Below are 23,808 nucleotides of genomic sequence, written 5' to 3'. Positions count from 1 at the left end.
GCATGGCTAATGCCCTTATGCTCCCACCTTACTAACTTTGGCTGCATCAGTCCTTGCCCTCAGCTGCCTTAGCTGTTCCAGCTCTGGGGCCCCCTCATCTTTTGTTAGTGCACCTGAGTTCTTTCTTGCTGCAGTCATGGAGCTCCCCCAGGGGCTTTATCCATATACCCCCTCCCCTACAAGTTCAAAACACCCTGGCCAGGGCCTCTGGGTCCTCTGTGAACTGTGCTGATGATCTTCAGTGTTGGCCTGCAGCATCACCTATTCCCATCCCAGGCTTTTGAAGGGGCCACTTCCAGATTGCTGCTGAATTACAGCAGTTACTCTGATGCTTCCATGATGGGCTGAGACTAAACCCATTCCTGCTCCTCAGATGCAGCTTTAGTGGTCTTAAGAACGACAGGTTGGAGCTCGGTCAGTCTGTGTCTGACACTCCTGCGTGCATTTGTTGGAATATGAAATGAGGGATCTCTAATGGGTAGCATAATGACTGGGAAGCAGCAGGGAGAAGGATCTGAAAAAGCAAGTTAGCAGCAAGAACTGCATCCCCTTAAAGTCTCCTAAGTTCCCACAGAGTTTTGGGCATGTTTGTGACGTAACGTATCCAGGCTTCACCTAGGCCGTTTTGTTTGGCTGCTGTGGTTATGTTCCCTGAATTCCTCCTGTTGTAAACATAGTGTGTGCCCTCTTCTCCATCCCTCCAGCACTGTCAGCCTTTGCAGGGGTTTGCATCTTTGAGTACCCAAACCTTTAGATCTGAACCACCAGAGAAGAATCAATGATGTATCTTAAAGCGAAGGCGAGGGAATTCCAGCTGGCCTTGGGTTTCAATAAGAGCCTGTTAGAGACAGAAGCCAACCACAAGTGTGATATTCTTCCCTTCTCAAATAGCCACTTATTGTCAAGAGTTCAGTACGTAAGAACACAAGTGCCCTACTGGGTCAGACCAATGGTCTATCTAGCTTGCTATCCTGTCTCTGGCAGTGGCAGAGGTGGATGCTTTAGAGAAGTGGAAGCCAGCATTTGTGACAGGCATTCCACATATTAGCCCTGCACCCTCTCCAAGTGCCACTCTGATCCGCTTCACCTTCCTGATCTGCTGCTCTGCCCTGTGCTTCCTGCCCCATCTCCTGCTTGCCCCCCAGCCCCCTCCCCATGTGTCACGGGTTGGCCAACCCTGCTTTAGAGGGAGAGCATACGGCCAGGGTATATCTCGAGTAGCATTTCTCAGCCAGGGTGCCTCCAGATCCTTTGAAGGATGCGTCAGGGTGCGTGGAGATAAACAGATAAGGACAAGGTCAGGCTTGTCCCTTCCCGAGATTCTGCCACTTCCACTTCAAGGAATTAAACCCTGTAAGATATAAACTAGGTATTGAACTTTGGTGCCACTCCATTCACAAAAGCTGTAGTTTGCTGCTTCAAGTCCAGAGAGGGGTGCCTAACATCCATCCATTGATCTAGAGTGCTCTGTCCCCATGTTCATTATCCTCCTTGACTTTTGCCATCATTGGTGTTGAGATGCCAGAGGAAACAGCCCTCACTGTTCTGTTTCATAGGGAGGGTCAGTTGTGGCCCTGGTCTGGTGGTGGACAGGGCATACAATGCAGGGGGAGGAGGATTTTCAGAGCTGGGTTAGGCTGATTTGGGATTGACTTGCTGGACTGAAAGCTGAGCGTTCGCCAGTGCAGCCCCCTCCTTCACAGTCTGGCCACAGCTTGGAAATTAAGGAACTGCTGGCACCTGGTGAAGTAACTCCTGGTTTGTCACTTCTTCCCTTGCAGCATACAGAAAGGAAGTGTTTTCTCATAGAGAATGTGATCCAGAGCTACTGTTCCAGAAGCAGGGGTGGGGTTGTGTGTGATCCATTCAGGGTATTGCAAATGCTTACAGTCCTACAATTACCTGGGAGCACCCTCCGCGCTTTCCGTCCAGATGAGACAAAGCTCAATGCCCGCTCGAAGGACAAAGGCCAAGAGTAACAAACATGACCTCCAGTTCAAAAAAGAATCTCGCAGCAGCTGGAGATGCCTGCCGGGAGTCCGGGAATCCGTCTGAAATGAAATGCAGCCTCGTGTTGCCCCTGCCTGGTTCTTTCCTGCCCCTGACTGGACCCAAGATAGCAGTTGCTGCTCTGTTCAATTCATGTTCCCCTGCCGCTGCCAGAGTCCTCCAACATCACGTCATGCCCTGTCAGAAGGACTGAATACACACTCTAATTTTTTTTTAAAGGAAGGGCTTTGCTTTGAAAAAGCACCCCCTTTTTGAAGGCGATTGCTCAGGTATTCAGTGCTGAGGCCTGATTGGGATTGTCAGTGCCCTCCTATTCCAGCTGCTGACCTTGGAAGGAAATTAGGCTTAGTGTTAGCATCCCAAGAGCTGTGGAAGGCTCCCTGTGTGTAGCTCCCCTGCCTTTGAAGTCCTTTGCTTCTGTGACCCACCAGCCCTTCCAGTACTGGAAGTGCAAACGAGGTCTAACCCCAGAGAGATGGCAGATGTTGTATAAATTTCTCTTGCTCAGCAGCAAAGCAGCTGTTCCTTTAAAGAAAAGATGTGCTGGGGAGAGGCAATACCCATGTTTGGTGATGTTTTATTACCGGAGACACATGAGCAGTATGTAGCTCTTTGCCAAGCTGATAAGAGCTTCAGTAAGTAGCAAGGGGGGACTGAAAGTGATTGACTTCAAGATTGGGGTATTGACTGACTGACTGACTGCTGAGCAGGGAAGGCCTTATCTGCTGTGCTCTGTATTGCCTAAAGGTACCCTGATTAACACCCCACCCCCACTTCACTGTCTCCCTGCCCTGGCTCTCCTGGGAGCTGCAAGTGGCTCTCACCAGGCAAGTCCTTGATTTATAACCTGTCTCTGTGCCATGGAGAAATGTTTAGGCTGGTTTATCCAAAGTCCTGTGTGTTCTGGAGCTCAGCTTTGCAGGTAGGCCTTGGCTTTCCTTGGTCTGATGCTGAATCCTGTAGCGAACTGGAGGTTTGCCCCTAGCTTCATGTTTGTTCAGTGCATGTGGCATATTTATGGGCTATGGAAGCAATCGGTTGCTTTGATGGTAAATTCACACTGCCTTCAAACTTCCCTTGAAACCCTCCTGCTCCCACCTTTTGCTGTCCTAAGAACATAAGTGGAGCCATACTGGGTCAGACCAGTGGTCCAGTACCCTGTCTCTGACAGTGGCAAGAGTGGATGCTTTAGAGGAAAAGCATTGAACCAGGTTACAGCAACAATACCATCTCCTCTGGCATCTACCCACATTGTTTCAGAGTGCCACCTCTAACTGTTCTTTTTATAAGCTGTTAATAGATCTATCATCCATGAATTGGTCCGGTCCCTATCTGAACCTGGCTACACTGTCTGCCTCTCCAACCTCCTGTGATGATGAGTTCCACGAGTTGAGTACTCGCTGCTTAAGAAAAGTCCTTTCTCCTGTTAATATTAAATCTGTCTCCTCATTTTATCAGGTGCCTTCTAGTTCTAGTGTGCTGGCATTCAGTGAATAACAGTTCCCTGTTCACTTTGTCCACACCCTTCATGATTTTGTAGACCTCTAGCAATTCCCTCCTGCCTTGCCAAACTGAAGAATCCAAGCTTTTATCAAAGTGGGCAGGGTCGACGGTGTAGCATCTTGGGATGTTTGGCTGAAGAGGGATGCATTTCCTCTTTGCTGTGTAGCTGGCCAGTATCGTGACAAGGAAGTTTGGTGCCCAGGGCAAAGCCCAAAGCGGCAGCCTGCCCTCGCCCTCTGCACAGATCCAGGGGGCACACGTCTCTCCCCATGCTTGCCCACAGCTCTGTCCTGTGTCCTGCCTTGGCTGGGCAGCGCTTGTTGGCGTCCCTTTACTTCGACGCCCAGGGTGGTTACCCCACTTGCTACAACTGGCTGAGGCTGCTGGAAGGTTTCCTGAAACCAGCTGTCTCTCAGTCCCACTCTGGTTCTGATGTGCTGAATAATGATGCAGTGGGTGGCAAGTTAACAATCTCCATTGCTGGCCCCTTTAAATTCATTGGCAAGCTTTGCACCAGCGAGGTGGCTGAAGCAGTTGAGCATTAGGAGCTGGCTGCAGGCTCAGTATGCCTGTGGTTCTTTGTGGGGATTAGATTTTATTACACTCACTGGACTTCCCTCTCCTTCTGTCCCTGCTAGGTGTACAACGTTTACATGGCAGGCAGGCAGCTGTGCTCCAAGCGGTATCGGGAGTTCGCCATCCTGCATCAGAACCTGAAGCGGGAGTTTGCTAACTTTACCTTCCCACGCCTGCCGGGGAAATGGCCTTTCTCGTTATCAGAGCAGCAGCTGGATGCTAGGCGACGGGGGCTGGAGGAATACCTGGAGAAAGGTAAGGGACTGGTGGACTCTGGGCCCAGTGCTTCGTTGAAACCACTGGCTTTCAAGCATGTGGGAGCTCCTTCCTGAGGGTCATTGCAAGCACAGCCTCCCAGGCTGGTGCTAAAAGGTGCACTGGCATTCACCTGCAAGAAAGAGAAAAGGGGGTGGGGCCTCATTTGAAGCTGGGCTGGATTTTTATGACACAAAAGCCGCAGGAAAAAAGCAAACTTGCCTTGACTTAATGAGGTGTGGATTATTGGCTTGCAGAGCACTTAGGATAACAAAATGTATAATTAGTTTTTAATGCATGAAGGGCCTTTATTTATTGCATTGTATTAGTTGCCAGTGAGCACAAAGATGCTATCTAGAGAGACCTAGGAGATAAGAGGCTTGGTAATGCAGGGAGGAAGGAAGAGCTTTGCAGTTCCTGGGCCTGGTTTCCTCTGTACTTCCCTCTCAGCAGGGCTTTTTGTGGTTTAACTCTGGGGTCAGCTGCGCTTGGGGTTGTTTCAGGTGCTTGGGAGTGGGGCCTGAATCTCTTTGCTTCTCTGAATGGAGTCTTCAATGAAAAATTCTGCTACGTGCATGCTGCTGAGGAGGACTGGGAAGGAGCTTCCCCACCCCTGTCTGGGGGCTTTACTGGAAGCAGTTGGGCGGTGGTGTTGGACGAAATGGCCTGGGTTGTGCTTGGGGACATGTGCAAAAAGAATCTGCCTAGAACGGGTACGGCTGTTGCAGGCTCTGCTCTCCCCACACATAGCTCATGTCAGCACAGCCTCCCATCACCCTCCTGGTCCCCCACCTCCCTGGTGACATTTGAAAAAATGAGGCAAGTTAGTTCTGCCCTAATGAGGGGATCATTTTGTCTAAGGCTCTTGACTGGACTTGACCCAGATCTGCAAACAGCACCAGTCTCTGCACGATGCGTGTTTGGTGCATTTCCTTTTGGTCAGAAGTATTTTGTCCCATTCCACTAAATGCTGGATGGCCCTTGCGCTGGCTTTCTGCTGCAAATACTGGTTTCACCTGGTACCCAGGGAGCAGCTTTCCTAGCCCTCCACACACTTTTTGCTGCCTCTTGTAAGGAGTATACCAGGAAATCTAACGCAACCTAATAGGTACATTGGAAACACCTTTATAGGCTCGTTATGCTCAAGCCTCCAACCAGCGACAGAGAGTTATTGCCCCCTCCCCAACACCTTGACTTCCATCCAAACTAGTCCCTGTGGTGAAAGACACCCTAGCCTGTTTCCAAGGGTGACTTGCTAACGTCATTTTCTCTGTGTCCTGCAGTATGTTCAATACGAGTTATCGGCGAGAGCGACATCATGCAGGAGTTCTTGTCGGAGTCGGATGAGGTAGGTAAGCAGTAGCTATGCTGAAGTGCTAATCCAGTGCTGCTTTTCCTAGGGGTTCTTGTTATAACACTGCCTCCAGGCTGTCAGTCTCCATGAAGGAAACAAACACTTAGTGTGACCATAGGAGCCAGATCATTGTTTGCTTAACCTGCTGTATTTTCTTGCACACAACACTCCCCAATACATGATACACAGCTTATTTTGGAAAGGCAGAATGAAGGAAAAAACATCTTTGTAGCAAGTTACTTTGTAGCAGCAGTGAGGGAGTCCACCCTGCTCTCTCTTCTGCTCCCTGTGGGTAACTTTCACTTGTCCCCTGAGGGACAAAAAACAATGTTACTGTATCTCCTTGCTTACAGTGCACACTACCATTTCCAGAAGCTGTTTTTTTGGGTGGGGGAAGTATGTTATGTGCAAGAAAATACAGTATGCTGCCCAGTTCAGTAGAAAGTTTATGACCAAAGAATGAACTTGCATCAGAGACTTTAGAATAGCCTGATCCTCATCTGGCTATTGGAGAGACCATATCTCCATCGTTGCCATCAAAGCCACCTCATCGGTCTTCTGAATTCAGATCTCCATAACGTGCTAATCGTGGACCTTGCCTTTTGGACACCAGCTTCTTGGCAAGTTGTAAAGCTCACTGTTTGTTGCAGGGAGTTGGTACAAACATTTCAGATGGTTGGCTTCAGTGTTGCCTGCGACTCTGCAAGTGGCTTTGTGTTTGCGAGCTTTTGGTGCTTTGCAGCACGCTCTTTGGTGGTTACAGATCCTATATAAACATGACTATTTTCTCTCAGCATGGTTTCCTTCTGACTGCAAGACAGGAATTGCAGACAGCTGTTTGCCCACTGCCTGTTGCTTTCCCTTTCCAGACTCCTCGTAGTCTGCATCTAGAAGCTTTCCTTTATCCTTGATAAATGAGCTGGTAGAGGTGAATGAAAAATCCTACCCACTTGTGACCCGATGTGGTTCCATCTACTTCCTATCCCGCAGCAGCTGACTTGCTGCCTTCCTTTTTTCCGAGTTCTTGTTCCTGTTGCTGCCTGAAATCAGTTCGGGCTGCAAAGGGGGTTGGTTTTGAACTGGTTCTTACCTGGGAAAATCATGAAGAAAAAGTGATTCCTCTTAACTCAGCAAAATCCTGAGGGTTTCTCAAAGCCACGCTCAAAGTGTTTGGCTGTTCAGTTCTGCGGCTTTAAGCAGGGGAGCCGGGTCAGATTAGAAATGCATTCAAGGTCCAAATTTCCTCTTGCTTATACTTCTGCTTCCCTACTTAAAATAATATGTCATGGTTGGAGTGGGAACGGGTTGGGGGGGCGGGACAGGATGGGGACTTGTCACTTAGGTAAGAGTTTGCTTTGCAGAGTCCTTTGAGTGGTGAAGGTGCCAGCCTGGCTTTTTGAGTGATCTCAGTTCATTCCCTTACTCCTTCACTGACTTCTGTACATGCCCTTGAGTAATTTCTTGTCTCTGTGCCTTAATTTTTGTGCAACAGGAATACTGGTACTGCCCTCCTGCACAGGGAGTGGGTGTATAAACACCTTGCTGCCTGTTGGGTGCTGATGTTGTTATTATAGAAAAGTTGGGCTGACAGGGCCCTCTGGAGGTTATCTAGTTTAGCCCCCAGATCGAAGCAGGGTCAGCCCTGTTCAAACCATCCCAGACAAGTCTTTGTCTATCCTATTCCTAAAACTACACAATCAGCCCTACTGTGCAAGGCAACACACCCTAACCTGCCAGAGGTAAGGCAGGGGACAACAGCATTCAGTGTCCTGCTGTTGTGGGGGTGTAAAATACCCTTAAGGGATCCAAGGCAGAGACTCTGCCCCCCACTACAAAGGGAGGCACAACCCTTCACAGTCCGTACACCTGACCGTGGGTAAAATCCTCTCCTGTCCCCCAGTGTAGTGATCAATTTAACCCCCAGTGGAGGGGCAAGACCCTCTAACCAAGAACTTCCAGGTTTGAGTCTAGGCAGGAGCAATGACACACCCCCATCAAAATCCCCAGCCTTGGCTGCAGCCAACACCCAATGCTTCTGAAGAAGGCAAAACTCCTTCCCTGACACCTGTAGCAAAAGAAAGGGAAAAAACTCATTCCTGGCCCCATGTGCCAACCAGCAAATGATAGTAATATGTCCCAGATAAGGCTGAGCTGAGTGGCTGTGGAGCCTATATGAAGTCTCTGATGCAGAACAGCTATTAGAAAAACCTTCCTGCGAACTCTGCACGCTTGGTTTGAAGCACTGGAGTGTACATGTGTAGAACCATTTCCAGGATAGAATCTCTCTCTAAGGTCGCTCCTTCTTACGACCATCCCCCTGACTCCAGCAGGCAGTAGTGGATTCAGGAATGGGGCAAGGTAGGTATGGCCTCAGCCCCCTTTGGCTGTTCCCTGCTTGCATAAGGAGCTCTGAGCTCACTGCGTGGTCAGTACGGGATCCAGCCTGAGCTGCCATGAGCAGTGAGCTTTTCAAATGATCCAGGAAGGCTCTGGCCAGAGCTACCATTTTCCTGTGGCCCTGGAACCCAGAGGATGAATGCTTCTGCTCTTCATCCTCCCCCTCCCAACTGAATTCAGTGGCAGGGGAGAGGATGGGACAAGCTTACCCTGCTGGGTGCTGGAGTCATGTGAAAATGGTGGATCCAGCCAGACCCCACACACGAGCTCACATGTGGAACACAGCCAAAGAGGGGTGTAGCCACATGCTCCTTGAATCTGCCCCAGGTCCCTTTCACAGCTGTGAGATCCCAGCTGACTGCTCCTTTGCTATGCTGACCTGCATGCTTTTTTTTCTTTCTCTCCCCAGAATTACAATGGCGTATCAGACGTGGAGCTCCGAGTAGCACTACCAGACATCACCACAGTGACGGTTAGGGTCAAAAAGAACAGCACCACGGACCAGGTGTACCAGGTAAGGCACTGAGGTGTGAGCCCTGTCAATCCTCTCCCCTACTCTAGGCACGTCATGGAGAGGTGGGCATTCTCTCCCTGTTCATTGAGGTGGGTGGGAACCTCTCCTCAGTAACACAGCGACCAACCTCACGTCTTGCTGAAACGGCACTTTCCTTGGCAGCCTCTGCTGCAAGGGCAGAGTCATCTCTGAATTAATTTCCACTGATACGATCTTCAAGCTGGAGGATGGTTTCTCCAAACACCAGACAGTTTCTAGCTGAGGGCTGCAGTGTCTGCAGGGAAGGGACTGTGCAGACAATGAGCACTTTCAGACCCCCTGTAGCAGCTGTGCTGTGGCTGTCTGGCAGGGCAGAGCCTTTAGTTGTGGTCCCAGATGCAAACAATTAGCATTATATAGCTGTCTTGTGGTCACACTGATAGGTTTAAGGCCTGGTTCATGGAGCTGTTAAGCCCCCTGCCCAGTCCCATCAAAGCCATTTGAACCTCTTGGGCCATTGGGATCTCAATGGGCTTACTGGCTGAGCAGGTCTCCTGGGTTGCAATCATAGTATCTTAGAAAAATAGGGTTGGAAGGGATCTCCAGAGGTCATCTAGTCCACCCTCCTGCCTGAGGCAGGATCAACCCTGTCCAAACCATCCTGTACAATCCATAATCTAAAATCTACATAAGATTACCATCATCCTGACATAACACAGACATCACACCCAAACCTGGCATAGGGAAAGCAGGGGAACCACAGTGCCAACCTCCTGCTTCTATGAAATGTTATCAGTGTAAGCTCAAGAGGTCTCCGGTAGAGAGGGCCATGCCCCCTGCTACAGAGGAAGGCAACTTCCCCTGCCCCCTCAGTCCATACCAATCTGATTATGAGGGAAAATTCCTTCCTGACTTCAAATCTGGTGTCAGTCTGACTCTGAGTGGCAGGGCAAGACATTCTAGGTAGGACCCTCCAGCTTTGGTCCCTGCAGGTGTATTGGCACAGCACAGTGAAAGTCGCCAGCCCGGGCTGTAGCCAACACCCAATGCCTCTGAGAAAGGCAAGAGTTTGGTTCTGAAGTGGGGAGTGGACACAATCAAAAGCAGCCAGCAAGTAACTGAGAATGCAAGCACGTAGAATGAGTGGGGAGCTTCAGAAGGAAACATTCACAAGCAGATTAGTGCAGCAAGGGGGACAGGGGAGGGGTTTACATGAGAGCAGCACCTCAGGCAGTCTAGATCTGCACAGGTAACGCTTACTTATGGATCAAGCTCTTAATGCAGTTGGGGGACAGCCTATTAAATTGCATGGCTCCTCCAGTGAGGTTTCATTTCGCTGCTGCCCCGTCAGCATACTAGGCTGAAGTGCTGTTGGTAAAGCTCCTTGGGGAGGAGCACACGTGCCTCATATTAAGAACTGAAACTTGATGCATCAGGAGAAAAAATGACCTAATTGTTTGCAGCGGCAATCTTTAAAATCTGGGGCAGTTTAGAGGCAGGGAGGAGCAGAAGCTGGTTGCATATGGAACAGGACCCTGCAGGAATAGCATTCAGCTTTTTCATGGTGACTCATCCATGGGATCAGAGACTGGCCCCAGCTGAATGAACGCTGGCTCTGATGTTGCTGACTGGGTTTCTGGGTTGCTTGCATTTTAGGCCGTGGCTGCGAAGGTTGGAATGGACAGTATCACAGCCAACTACTTTGCCTTGTTCGAAGTGATCAATCACTCCTTTGGTAAGTCTCTTAATCCCCTCGCTGCTGACAGCCAACTAGGGAAATTGTGCAGTGGCCGCACCTGCTGGCACTCTTACTGAGATCTTATCGGCTTGCTCAGGATCTGAAGCCCCCTGGGGAAACCAGCCAACACAGGAAGCTGCTAATGAGGAGTCCTTCAAGTCTGATTGAGGTTTTTGCTTCTGGTAATGCTCAGCTTTGCTTTTCTTCTTAAGCCATTCAAGAAGATGGGCTTGTGAAAAACTAAGGCATGCCCTTAGACTGAAGGATTCCCATGTGCAGGGCACTGGAATACAGCTACCTCTGCAGTGGGGCAGCAGCAAACTGCATCTCATGTAGTCGGCAATGACACAAAGCTTCCCTTGAGGGCACTGTGGCAGACTTGCACTCTTGTAGAAAGTATCACGGGATCTGTAATGATTGTTCATGACCACCAGACCCTGACCGCCTCCTTAGAAGCTGAGTGGATGTCTTGGTTGACCTCAGTTGAAGGCTGAGATCCCTGATGGTTTCTGGTTTTAGACCATGGTACTGTGCCTGCCAGCCAGCGTACACTGTGTGCCACAGGCAAGCCCTCATATCAGAGGCAGAGGCCTCTGTTTTACAGCCAGGTTCACAGCGCTTTTACGGAAGCAGAAGGAAATCAGTCAGTCACTTTAAGTTCAGCAAGCAAGTAAATGTACTAGCTTTTTTCTGAGCCTAGCAGTTGTCCTGGTCCCTAGCCATGCGCCACGACTGGTGGGCTGACTTTTGTCCTAGTGGCTTTTGCTGTGCTGCTGATTGGGCAATATGGACAAATACCATATATTCTCAAGTGCAGTACACCCCAGAACCCAGCTTGTTTTTGAAAGGCAGAATCGAGAAACAAAAAAATCTTTCCTCGTAGTAAATAACTTGAGTAGCAACAGGGAGGGGACTTAGTCTGCCCCTTGTTCCACTTCCTGTACACACAGTTACTTTTACTTTTATTCAGCAGAAAGTAAAGCAGCAGAAACTGTTGTTACTGTATCTACTCACTTATAAGTGCACTACCGTTTCAAGCAGTAGTTTTTTGGGGAGGGGGAGAAGGCGCATATGGTATGCAAGACAATATGGCATCTAGCAACTGGTTTCTGCTTGCTTTTGCATTCAGAAGGGTTTGCAGTCAGGCTTTGACTCTGTGTAGTTGGAGTTAAGTTGTTCATCTCTCTAGTATAGTTTCCCCATTGAATACGGCCATGGAGTCGATCGTTGCTTTCCCGGAGGTGCTGGGTGTCAAGCTGACAAGACGGGGTTGATGGGCATCACTGAGCCCATGGTTGGAATTAGCTGCGTGTGCTTTGGGACAGGGCTGAAGGGTGCAGGCAGAGCTGCGTAGCAAGCTCAGATCTGGAGTAGCTAGCACCTGGGAGATCAGGCTTGCTATGCCCTGGCAGAGTTTCTTGCAGGAAACTCACCTTTACTGGAGCCTGCTATTAATTCCTCATTTCTGTGGGTGCCACGCTCCCTGAACTGCAGCAGAGAGGAAAGCGCTGTTGTTAACCTTTGGCTGGCGCACTGACAGTGCTCTCCTTGAATAACCCCTTCCTATTTGTATGCAGCCCGTTCAGTTCCCTGAATGCTGCTGAGCTCCATGTGTGATGAACCAATGCCGCTACCTGAATGTGGGGCAGGAAGGTTACTGGAGTGGGTCAGACTTGCTCATGCTGTTTTTTCTCCCTCATTGTTTAGCAAGGCAGTTTTCTGATGCAGCCAACTCACTGCAGGTGCTTTAGTGGGTGCCCTGCAGAGCTGAGCTTGGACAGCCTGAAGGCAGCTCCTTTGACTCTGCTGACCACTGCAACAGGCTTTGTTCTGGTCCTGATGGCAACCTGCCAGGGCAGCGTGTGAGAGACTCCTTTCACTGGGGAGCATTTTAGAGCTGCCCTCAAGAGTGTGTATTAAAGTGTTTGTGTGCTGCTTGAAAAGGCTTAGACAATGGGCCATAACAATCATAGTGTTTTAGCTTCCACTGTGTCCATCTCCGTAGGTCAAAATGTTGTCCTCTCAAGTTTGAATGCTCAAAGATGCAGGATAAGTAGGGAGGCAGCGCTCTCTATGCTTAGTGACGAGTGAAATCAAGTCCCATCTGATGGAGATGGTCTTACTCTGCTGCATTTAGATGGTTTCAGCTGAAGCCCGGCCTAATGGAGCCGCTTTTCTCTTGACATGCAGCAGCTGGGAGCAGCCTTCCCCAGACAGCAGGCCAAGCGTCTGGGCGGGTTCTGGTTTCAAGCACATTCCTCTTGTCCATTGTATGTTGATGTGAGTTTACAGATAGCAAACCTGGTCTAGTCCGAACGTGTTGGAGACAGGTGGTGGAAAAAGTTGGGTGTAGGGAGGAAGGGTCTTGAAAACAGGCAGGGCTGTGTCCTGCCTTGGCTTTTCAGCCTAAGCTCAGGCCATGTCCGTTCCTTGGCAATGTGTAATCGTTTGTATTATGGAAGTGCCTGGGAGCCCCAGCCCTGGATAGGTGCTTATTGTGCAAGGTGCTGTACACCTGGAGCAGAGAGCTCACTCCCCTCCCTGTCTGCCCTGCAGTGCGAAAGTTGGCGCCCAACGAATTCCCTCACAAACTCTACGTGCAGAACTATACTTCGGCGGTGCCGGGGACATGCCTGACTATCCGGAAATGGCTGTTCACCACCGAAGAGGAGGTCCTCTTGAATGACAATGACCTCGCGGTCACCTACTTCTTCCATCAGGTGGGCGTCTGTTGCTTCAGCAGCAGGGAAGGGAATGTTGTTTATCTTCCTAAGTTAGGGCTGTCTGATGTGACTGTAGCATCAGCTCTCGTAGCAACTCCAAGCATTTCAGTCCAAGGTAGTGGATAATCTTGACCTCCTTCCCCCCCCCCCCCCCCTCAGTTTTGAAGGGGAGGCTAGCTTCTGTGTAGATCGGTAGCATTTGGTCCCGTGGGCCAGATAAGTGGGGCAACCACGGGCCAAATTGACCAGCATATCAGGATCGGGCTGTGGGGCTGGCACTGTTCTGTCCCCACCCCGATTGCCAGGAATGGACCCTGAGGTCTGGCATCATCCCTTCCCACTCCCTCATGCCAGGATTAGTCCCTGGGGGCCTGATGTTGCCCCCCCCTGCCCCCTGTGTGCTGGGATTGGGACCCCAGGGGCCCAGCACCCTCCCCTCCCTCTGGGATTTCTCTGTAGGGGCCTGACATTGCCCCCTCCCGCTCCAGGATTGAGAATCCCAGAGTCACTCTCTTGTGCCTTCACTAGTAGACACCAGGCCTGGAGGTGCTCAGAGTCTGGAGCTGAGCCTATGGCTACTACCAAATGAAGTGAAAGGATAAACTATCACCACCCTTATCCTCCCAGCCAGGTTCTGAGCCATAAGGTAGTTTGAAGCATCACAGCCACTAGAAGAGGTCATTGTGGGACAGGGACCGGTGGGGATGAGAAAAGGCGCTTGGTCTAGCTGTACCTGCCAGGGTCCTGCAGAACCAAGTCTTCTGTTGTGCCAGTGTGAGATTTGCCCTTCTCCAGGAATGAAACAGGAGAAAACCCAGCCTCCCATATAACCCACCCTGCTCCATTGGAGCAATGTTCACGGCCACCTGGAGGCTCATTCAGCCTAGGGGCTGCAGTGGAACGAGCTTCCTCTTGGCCATTTACCAGGCAGGGCATGGCCTAGACCAGTGGTGCCCAACCTTATTGCCCTGCGGGCTGGATGGGCAATGCCCAGTCCAGCTGAGGAGAGGGTGGCTTGGCTTGCTAATTTAGCAACGAGAGAGGGTGGCAATGTTAATTGCTGCCACTTCCCTGCTGCCGCATTTCCAGATCAATGGAGAGCCTTGTGGGCCAGGTTCCTTGGCTCTGCAGGCTGGATTTGGCCCGTGGCCTGGGGGTGAGCACCTCTGACCTAGAGGTTAATTCAGGGGACCAGGAGCTGCGTTCCTCTCTTCCATCCTAGCCTTGGCTCAGAGCACGTGTTGTGGCCAGGACAAGATCTGGGAGCCAGCACTCCTGGATTGTATGGCTTGGCTATGTTGCTGGGCCGAGTAGATGAGGGACAAACTGAGGACTGGGACTCCTGGGTTCTGCTCTTACTGACCCACTGTTACATTTTTGCACGTTGTTTCATCCACCCGTCTGAGTTCGAATCAGTGCTGTGGATCTAATGGTTCTCCTCTGTGCAAAGGTGCTGTGGCCTTACTGGGTGTTTGCAAAATCCTACTTATTGCACCAGCAAAGAGCCTGTCATTAGCTCCTGAAGGCTGAACTCTCCTGTTTGATCTCCCCTTCTGTTTAGGCTGTAGACGATGTAAAGAAAGGCTACATCAAAGCTGAGGAGAAGTCCTACCAGCTGCAGAAGCTGTGTGAGCAGAGGAAGATGGTCATGGTAGGTGTGTTTCTCTCATTACTTGTAAGTGTCTCTGCTTCCTCTTGCAAACAAATCGTAGCCCAGCTTATGCCATCTAGTATGTTTGTCTCAGTAAATTAATGATTCCAGCCACAGATGCTGAAAAGAGTGCAGCCAGACTGCCAGGCATAGTATACGCTGTGAAAGTAAAGTAAAACTATGTGCATTGGCAGTTGCTGATTCAACAGAGAGCAACTTGAGATTCACAAATGCAGGTTCAACATATTCACATATCTCACCATACCATCGTGGTCTGCAGTAGAGCTAGAACTGTGTCCCCTCCATATGTGGTATCAGGAGTGCTGGAGAGGTGTTGGTTTAGCATGGGAGGGATTGGCAGGGTGCCTGAGCACTGTGCTGTCGTGTGTGAAGACTCACACAGCACCTTCCTGGACACTTGTGCAGTGGGCATTGGACTGAGTTGGGCTTCCTGGTTGGACTAGACAAGGCCTGAAACCTTGTGTCAAACATCTACCAGGTCAACGTTGTGCAGCTCTGTGAGGTTGTAATACCCATCCAGCACCTGCAGGAGCAGTTGCTTTGCCCGGCTTGTATTCGATAGGCAAAGTCCTCTTTCCATCTTGCTCCCTTTGGAGAATTCCTCTTCCTAGAGGTGAGGATGCAAGGCTAGGAGTGGTTCTGCATGAGTGTGTGTGTGTGACCTGTGGGATACAAGACACTTTTGTGGTGTCCCTTCCCATCCCTATCTAGGTCACTTGTTAAGGCCTTTGTAATGGTCTTGTCTGTCCATCTGGTCTCCTCCTCCCATGACGGTCAGTACTGGATGTCTCACAGGAAGGTAGTAACCCCCTTTTCTAGAGCACTCTGCACTGCTAGTACTTCTGTTGTTTTCCCAACCTTACTGATACATTCAAGCTAAGTTTTAGTAAGAACAAACTGGTTTGCTCTCATGGATAGAGCTTCACAGACATCAGTAGCTGACCTCCAGTCACTGGGGAGGCAGGAAGCCGGAAATACAGCGTTGGAGCTCAGAAAATCCATTGGGTGTGGAAATGGAGCGACATAGTGGATTGCCCTGGAGTGCCAGCTGGAAGTCTCCTTCTCAGCTCCTCACATGCTCTAATAAACCAGGTGGCCTGGTGTGAACCCTTCGTGGGTCGCTGCATTAGGAACTTGCAGTGGACCTTAAGCAGGTCACCTGACATGCTGCAGTTCATGAAGTCGAGGCCTTTCACTTGGATAACAACCTCATGATCTATTGGCTTATCCTGGAGAACATTAAAGCAGATGGGGGTGGGGGGGGATTCACCTTATGAGCTGCTGTGACCTCTCCAGACGTGTTGGAGCCCCCATGTTCTTCACTAGCCTGTTTGAAGCACAGGACTCTCTTTTTGTTGCCGGCTCTGGCCATGAAGCCACTTAAAGCTTTTTCTTAGTACTGTATTTACTCACGCACTTACTTTCTTTCCCCAAAAATCAGTCCTCCAAAACTTGAGGGTTGTCAAGTGGGGAAGCTGATTTTTCTCCATTGGAATAGAAGCATGGAGGCACTGTGGCAAGATGGCTGCTGATCTTCTGTTTTCTGTACGTAGCATATGACTGCCCTCCTGCAGCCGCTTTGGCTATGCCAAGGTAGTTGTATCAGTTCCCCACATGAAGTCAGCAGTCTCTACCCTGCCACTCTTCAGCTGTTCAGCTGCCTCTCTAGTTGAGCTTTCACCAGTATACAGATGTCACGAGAAGATTTCCCCCCCACTCCCAACTGTGTAAGGCAGGTTTGTGTTGATGTGGGTTTCTCCTTTGCTGTCATTGCAAAGTGCGTTGAAGTTCATCATTTTCATGCTAACCTCTTACTGTTCCTTGAACTTTCTGCCTGAAATTCCTGCTGGCAGCTGCTGTTTTTATATCTAGTTTGTCTCCCTTTCTTATTCCTGCTTCTTTCTCATGGCTTTGTCTCGTTGGGGTTCCCAGCACTGGTGACAAGCTGCATTTTCAAGAAAAAGTCACCAAGATGAGAGCAGTGTCTCTCTTGCTGTACAGTCTTTAAGATGTGAGAACCCAAACCTTGGAGCCTAAAACTGTTTGACACATATTGATTTATTTCCCCATTTCTGCTCAAAACCCAGGCTTAGGCTCTGGCCTTAACCTGCCCTGCTATAAATTTTTCCCTCCTTACTGAGGCCTCAAGTCCCTGGCTGCTGTCTTGGGTTTGCTCCAACTCCTCATTAGACTTGTATGCACTGTTTTTAAACTGTCTGCCTCGTCACTACTGACGGATGACGTAGCTAGGTAGAAGTTGGCATAGGATTTAGGAAAAACTAGTGTTTTTCCAAGTGTCCGGTGAGCTCCCCTGCCTTTAGGTACATCAAGTGAGATTGGTTTTAATGAGATCTGAACTTGGGCCGACTCACCATCAATCTAACAAACCCCACTACGTCTCTGCAGGACTTGGGGATTCTGAGGTGGATGGTGGTAGGTCATGATTGTAGCTGAGCTGGGTTTTAATGAATCACTCAGAATAGTCAGTGCTCACCGTGGGCTGAGTTTGAAGGCACCTTGGCCTATACAGTGGACTAACAGGCACACCTCTGGATTCCCTCCCATAGCTTGTTGAATTGGGACCTTTTAGGGGTGACCTCTCAGGAGTCGAGGGGTCTGCTTTTTGGATATCATACAAAAGTAAGGCTGGAAGGGACCTCCAGAGGTCATTTAGTCATTGGATCATCCCTATCCAGATCATCCCAGACAAATCCATTGGTGAATTAGCAAAACTACAGACAACTCTAACACAACCACAAGGCATTAGACCCTGATCTGCCATGGGTGAAGCAGGGGGACAACAGTACCAATGTCCTGTTTCTGCAAGGGGTGCTAAGATATGCTCAAGAGCTCCAGGGCAGAGGCCATGTCCCCTGCTATAAAGGAAGCAGGGGGTATGCTTCCTTTGTAGCCCCTTTCCCCCCTCTCCTGCAGTTCATACAAATCTGACCACAGGATAAAATAACTTCCTGATCCCAAACATGATGTCGGTCTAACCCTGAGTGAAGGGCCAGGACCCTGTAGCCGGAAACCTCCAGGTTTGAGTCCCAGCAGGAGCACTGACACTCCCAGTGTGGGCTGCAACCAACATCCAATGCTTTTAAGGAAGGCAAACCCCCAGCCTGACGCATGTAGCAACTGGAAGAGAAAATAAATTCCTTCCTGGCCCCATGTGGCTACCAGCAAAGCCCAGAAGCCTGGGAAATCCCCATAGTAGATCACAAGCACAGCTACTCCTAGATCATCTCTGATCAATGCTTGTCCAGTCTCTTGAACATTTCCAATGATGGAAAGTCCACGTCTTCCCTATCAGAGAGGGGCCAGGCCATTGGACAGCGAGACTTAGCAGCAGGTAGAGATGATTGGAAGGGTTAAGGGGATTTGTCTTCCATCTGGTTTCAATAAGTGAACACGTGACTCTTTACCTTCTCTCCAGTATTTAAACATGTTGCGGACGTGCGAGGGCTACAACGAGATCATCTTTCCCCATTGCTCCTGCGACTCCCGGCGGAAGGGGCATGTGATTACAGCCATCAGCATCAAGCACTTTAAACTCCACGCCTGCACGGAGGAAGGCCAGCTAGAGGTAAAGGGCCTAGGCCAGGCTCTGCCCTCTCCCTCTCCCCTTACCCTTGGTAGATGCCCCAGGTAGGCTGAGGGCGCTGGGGCTGCATGCAGGATCTTGCTTCAGCTGTGCCACAGCAAGAGGCAGAATATTGCCCATTTCATGAGCATGGCAGCTCTTGGAGAAGCACCTAAGGGTTACTTTTACTATATTTTCTAGCGTACAGCATGCACATTTCCTTCCCCCCCCCCCCCCCCCCCCCCAAAATCAGCTCCCAAAATTGGGGTGGGCATATGAAATGAAGAAACTTTTTTTTTTTTTTTTTTGCCCAAGTTTGAAGCACCCTGCTCTGACCCCCTGGCCCACAGTGTAGCAGCTCTGGTGCTCCTCTTCAGTCATCTGAGGAATGTTCCAGTGTTTATCACAGGGGTAAAGATCTTCTCTCCTTTTTAATAGTCTTGAGGTTCTGCTAATGGAGCTAACCTTTTTTAGGGAGATGTTGCTGTCTGCTAGGTTCTCTTTTATTTTCATGCTCTTTTCAAGATCAGAGATTTGCCCATGGAAACCAGTCTCCAGCAGCAGCTAAGTTTTTAGTGCAGAAAAGGGAGGGCAAAGCAGCTGAAGAAACAGCTCTTCCTCTGCCCTCTGAAGCCATAACTAGGTGCATAACATATTTGGAGGTGTATCATATGCAAGAAAATACACTCTTCAGGGAGATGGTGTTTGTCAGGCATTTGCTGTTTCCAGGTTCCAGATCATGGTCAGCAGCTTTTGCAGAACTCTGCCTCCCTTGTTCCTCTGTGAGCTCTGTTCCTCCACTCCTGTTTTCTTCCCACCTGCCCCAGCTTCAGATCTGGGCTGCAGCAGTAGAGGGACTTCCTGGGTGCACTGTTTAGATCAGCCATGCTCAATGATGGGTGCTCCCTACCCCTCGCCAGGGGGCGAGCTGCACATCTGGCCCCTGATCCATGGCCATCTCTCTCTTTTTAGAACCAGGTAATAGCTTTTGAATGGGACGAGATGCAGCGGTGGGACACGGACGAAGAGGGCATGGCGTTCTGCTTTGAGTATGCGCGAGGAGAGAAAAAGCCACGATGGGTTAAAATCTTCACGCCCTACGTAAGTGCCCATGTCAGCTGGGCAAAAGTCTCCTTGCCTTGATCTCTGGGCGTGAGGAAGGACTGGAAATTAGAATGCCACTAGGAGGAGCCCGAGGTAAAGAGGCTAGAGAGATTACAGAGGCCAGGCCTGTTCAATTTAGAAAAGAGATACTTGAATGGGGACAGGAGAAGGATTTACATAATACTAAATGGTGAAGAGAAAGTCAGTAGGGATTTACTGTTGGCTGTCTCTCAGTACAAGAACTGGGAATCACAACATGAAGCTAGTAGGCAGTGAGTTTAAAATGAACACAAGGAAGTTCTTTCTCACCCAGCGTGGGACTTGTGATCACCAGACGTGGGGGAAGCTGAGAGATCAGCCAGATTCACAAAGGGACTGGACCACATTCTTGGAGGAAAGGGGCATCCATAGCTATGGAGCAGGGGAGTGAGGGGCACGGCCTCTGAATCAGAGCTTCCTAGACTCTAAATGCTGGAGTCTGCAAGGGAACAGGGGGAAAAACTCTGGTAAGATCCAATTCACTCTCCCTCTCTCTGCCACGGTGTGACACAGGAGACTGGGCAAGATGCCCAGTCAGTGGCAGCTCTTACATTCTTATAAGGTACGATCAGCTCTTGGTGGGTAGAACTGAGACCTGGGCCTCCCTTGCTGTCTGTGGGCAGGCTGTACTGCTGAGCTCTGTCCTGCTGTCTGACGGACAGCTGTCATTGTGACCAGCTAAGAGGTGGCCGCTTTCTCTTTGCAGTTCAACTACATGCACGAGTGCTTCGAGCGGGTGTTTTGTGAGCTGAAGTGGCGGAAGGAGGTAAGAGTCTGCCATTTCAGGGAAGAGGTTTCATGGGTTGGAGTTTGCAGTAGCCTTTTGTTGGCAGTGGCTCGCTGCCCAGCTGGGGAAACTTGTCTGGCGAGTATTGTGCAGTGTTTTAGCAGTGGAAACTGGGAGCAGGAACTTCTGGGTCCCTTCCAGTTTGGGGAGGAGTGTGGGGAGCTGGGAGTCAAGTGCCTGGGTCCTGCGTGGAGGTGATGCATGTTACACTCTGGTTTGAGGCAGTTTGGGGATTCCTGGGGCCTGATCCTCTTGTCACTTCTTGGTGACACCCCCTTTTTTTGCAGGGAAAGTGTTTGTGTGAGCATGACTGAGTGGGACAATGAAACTTCCTAACTGCAGATAACTCACTGTACAGCCACGGGCCAGTCACCCCTTCATCCCCACCTTTAGAACAGGAGCAAAACTCCTGCCTTTTGGAGGGGTCACAGGGATTTTGAGATCCCTGGGGTAGAAAGCTCTATGGAAGGACAAGAGGGCCCAACCTAATGACTTGCTCAGATTTCCAGTCCTCACCCATTATAGCTCAGTTTTTGGGCATGGGTCCATGCCAAGTAGACCATAGCAAATCGGCCCACCCCACCTATAGCTTGGTTGTCTGATCTGCATTCCTCTCTTCCTGCTCCTCCTGTATTCACCTCCCTTCCCTGTGGGGAGAAATCTGAGTGGTCTTCATCTCTGTCCTTGCTTGGCACAGCTTCCTTCTAGAGCAGTTACTCAACCTTTTCAGACTTCAGACTCCACCTTAGACAATGCCAGCTCTCAGTTTTCACTTGGTTATTGAGCAGGGAAAAAGTCGGAGAGCAATTTCTTCGGTGCAGAGAACTGGCTCACAGCAGGACATGAAGTTTGTGACATTCTGGATGTATTTCTGTTTGAAATCTCGGGGCTTACCTTATGAACCCTGTGCAGGTGTTAGCACACCTAATAGTGCTAAAAATTCACAGTCCCTGAGTTGAGAATCCATGATTTGGAGGTAATTTGCGGTGTGATGGAAAGAGAACAAGGAATGCCATCAGCATGCAGCCGAGTGTGCCACGGGCTGGTGCTAGCAACATGCCATGTCAGAGGCAAGATGTCATCTTGTGTACATCTCAGATTGCCATGAGGCATCTCTGGGAGAACTTTTGTGGTGTCATTAGCTCATTGACTCTCCATTATTCCAGTCAAAGTGAGCAAGACCATCCACTTTTAAAGGATTAGACCTAAGCAACTGCTGGCAGCAGCGCTGCTTTAAGTACCCCATTGTTGGGTTCTGTGCTGCTACGGCCTCTGCCCCCCGTGCCAGCGAGAATTGGCTATCACTTCTGTAGCCTCTTGGTCCCAGAGCACTCAGCCTCCAAGGATGACTGGCTTGCTTGACTTAGTCCTAGAATCCTGCTGGTTGCCATCTCTGATCGGAAGCCATCTGCAGCTCCAGATGTGCAGGGACCAGATGTTTTTCAGGGCTGGTCTGCTGGCGCTCAGTTTGGGCTTTCCTCCCTTGGAGTTTGGATCTGGCTGCATGAATGCAGGCTGCAGTGTGGATAACGCTCACCTGTGTTGAGGCCCCTGCCATCTGCATAACCGTATCTCCCCAGGGAATAGCAGTGGGTTCTGCCATTGGGCTCTGGTTAATCATGTGGAATGGGACCTCGATCACGGGATTACCAGCGCACTGCAGTGGGGAGGGGAGATGCTGTAGGCAGTGTGTACAGGTAGCTGGCACTGCACCCTGCCTAGGGAAGCAGTTAGTAGTGTTGGCCCTTCGACACCTTGCTAACATTGCTCCCCGCAAATATTGCTTACTTCTATGAGTTATGGCCAGATGTCTCTTTCCTTTTCTCCGGGAGAGTCCTGGCTGCACCCGTGGCTAAGCACAACAGTAGCTAACCCAGGCTTGATCTGGCAAAAAGTCAGTGTCTAGCAGAACTCTAGGTTGCTTAGCTCATAGTTACCTTTGCCTTCTGAAGAGACCTTAATTGCTGGAGGCTGCAAGTGAGAGAGGAACAGTGGAAAAAACCTTGGTCAGACCCAGGTCACTCTCCATGTCAGCCTCTGTGCTCTGCCCCTGTGTGACAGGTACTGGGCGAAATCATAATCTGACCCAGGAAATGGCAGTTCTTATGTCATTGAGGGTGGAGGTGCATTTAAGTGCCTCATGTCCTCCCCTACCCCCTGAATCGTCCTAATCTGCCCCACTGCTGTCTGCCTAGCAAGCCAAGGTGGATTTATATTGACACCCCTTTCATTTTCTCTCTTGCAAAGGTGGAAGAGGAAGCAACAGACAAGGATAACAAGAATTGCAGTAAAGACAATATGTGCAGCAAGGTAATTGGGTTGGAAACCAGCAGCATCTGTGCTCCCTGAGCGGCGCCGGCCACTGTCATGGGACTACTTTTCTTTCTGCTCCTCATCTCTGGTTCCTGTTAGTGTTGAATAGCATCCTTAATAGCAGCGGCTCCTTCTTAAAGGGACCCTGCAAAGTGCAAACCTGCTTGCTGCTATTTTCAGGGTGGGGTTAGAGATTGTTTTGCCCTTTAAGAAATGAGCCTTGTTCACTTGTATTAGGAATAGTCCTTCCTCGCTTGCCAGCCTCCTGGACTTGGCCGTCTTTGGAGAACTTGTCTGTGACTTTATGGCTGGGGGTTGAGGTCTGAGTTGCTGCTGCTACCCACAAACGGAAAGGGATTGCAGAGTCACAAGGGAGCTGCAGGCACACTTGGACTTTGCAACCTTTTTAAAGGACGGCAGATTGAATCCAGTAAGCCGCATGCTAGTTTTTACAACAGGAGTCATGAATGCAGCCCTCCATGAATTGGCAAGTCCTGACCTTTCCTAGCTTGGTAATCAAGGAGTTAATTTAATACTGGAGTAGGAATATTCCTGTGTTGTGGCTTTTCTTGAACAAGCTTCCCTTGCTCTTCTCTGCCCAGCAGCTGCAGTGAAACATCTCTGTAGACCTAATCAAAGGCCAAGAACTTTAGCTTCAGATCCTGCTCCCAGAGGCAAACTTCCTTTAGTTCCGATTTATTTCATAAGGTCTTACACAGGTCTCTGTACTCTGGTATGCTCCAGAATCCCAGCCCACAGAGACTGGTCTGTCCAAGATGTAGCATTGCGTGCTGGGAGTTGTAGTCCCTGTGAGCCACATCCCCAAACACTTCAGGGCTATGGCAGTCCTCTATTGCGAGAACTCCCAAGCTGCGAATTAGCACTGGTGTCCTATTGCTTTGTCTCTCCTGACTGGCTCATCCTTCCCCAGCATGTGCCTGCTTGCCTGGGGTCTGGGGAAATAGCTACAGTTTTCTGTGCCATTTGCAAATAAATTTAATTGAAAATGGGAGAGTATAATTGTGTTTAGTTAGGCAGAAAGAGACCCCCCGGCGCTCTGTGCACTGCTCCCAGAGACCGAAGTTATTGATTGTGATGCAGCCTCAATGATAAGATATCATGGGGTGATGACGAACAGGGTTAGAAACTTGTTGTTTGATGAACAGTGTTGCTGCCCTTAGAATGGACTTTATACAGGTAGGACAAGCCAGCCAAGTAGGTGAGAAGCCGGCTACGTGCTAGATGGTGGAGGTTCCTTCAG

At 50.0% G+C, this 23,808-nt stretch overlaps 1 protein-coding gene across 2 annotated transcripts in view; it reads left to right on the top strand.

The window, feature by feature from the left end:
• SNX27 (sorting nexin 27) overlaps positions 1 to 23,808 on the top strand; it is a 53,708-nt gene that overhangs the window by 16,695 nt on the left and 13,205 nt on the right. For both annotated transcript variants that reach the window (XM_006274618.4, XM_006274619.4), the window contains exons 3-12: positions 4,152 to 4,344; positions 5,628 to 5,692; positions 8,505 to 8,609; positions 10,245 to 10,323; positions 12,883 to 13,046; positions 14,611 to 14,700; positions 18,158 to 18,307; positions 19,277 to 19,405; positions 20,154 to 20,213; positions 22,482 to 22,544. In XM_006274618.4, the coding sequence (XP_006274680.2) occupies positions 4,152 to 4,344; positions 5,628 to 5,692; positions 8,505 to 8,609; positions 10,245 to 10,323; positions 12,883 to 13,046; positions 14,611 to 14,700; positions 18,158 to 18,307; positions 19,277 to 19,405; positions 20,154 to 20,213; positions 22,482 to 22,544 (1,098 nt within the window). The remainder of the gene's footprint in view (positions 1 to 4,151; positions 4,345 to 5,627; positions 5,693 to 8,504; positions 8,610 to 10,244; positions 10,324 to 12,882; positions 13,047 to 14,610; positions 14,701 to 18,157; positions 18,308 to 19,276; positions 19,406 to 20,153; positions 20,214 to 22,481; positions 22,545 to 23,808) is intronic.

The sequence above is a fragment of the Alligator mississippiensis genome, chromosome 15 (assembly GCF_030867095.1).
Source record: "Alligator mississippiensis isolate rAllMis1 chromosome 15, rAllMis1, whole genome shotgun sequence".
Taxonomy (NCBI): domain Eukaryota; kingdom Metazoa; phylum Chordata; order Crocodylia; family Alligatoridae; genus Alligator; species Alligator mississippiensis.
This window is presented reverse-complemented; position numbering and strand designations above follow the sequence as displayed.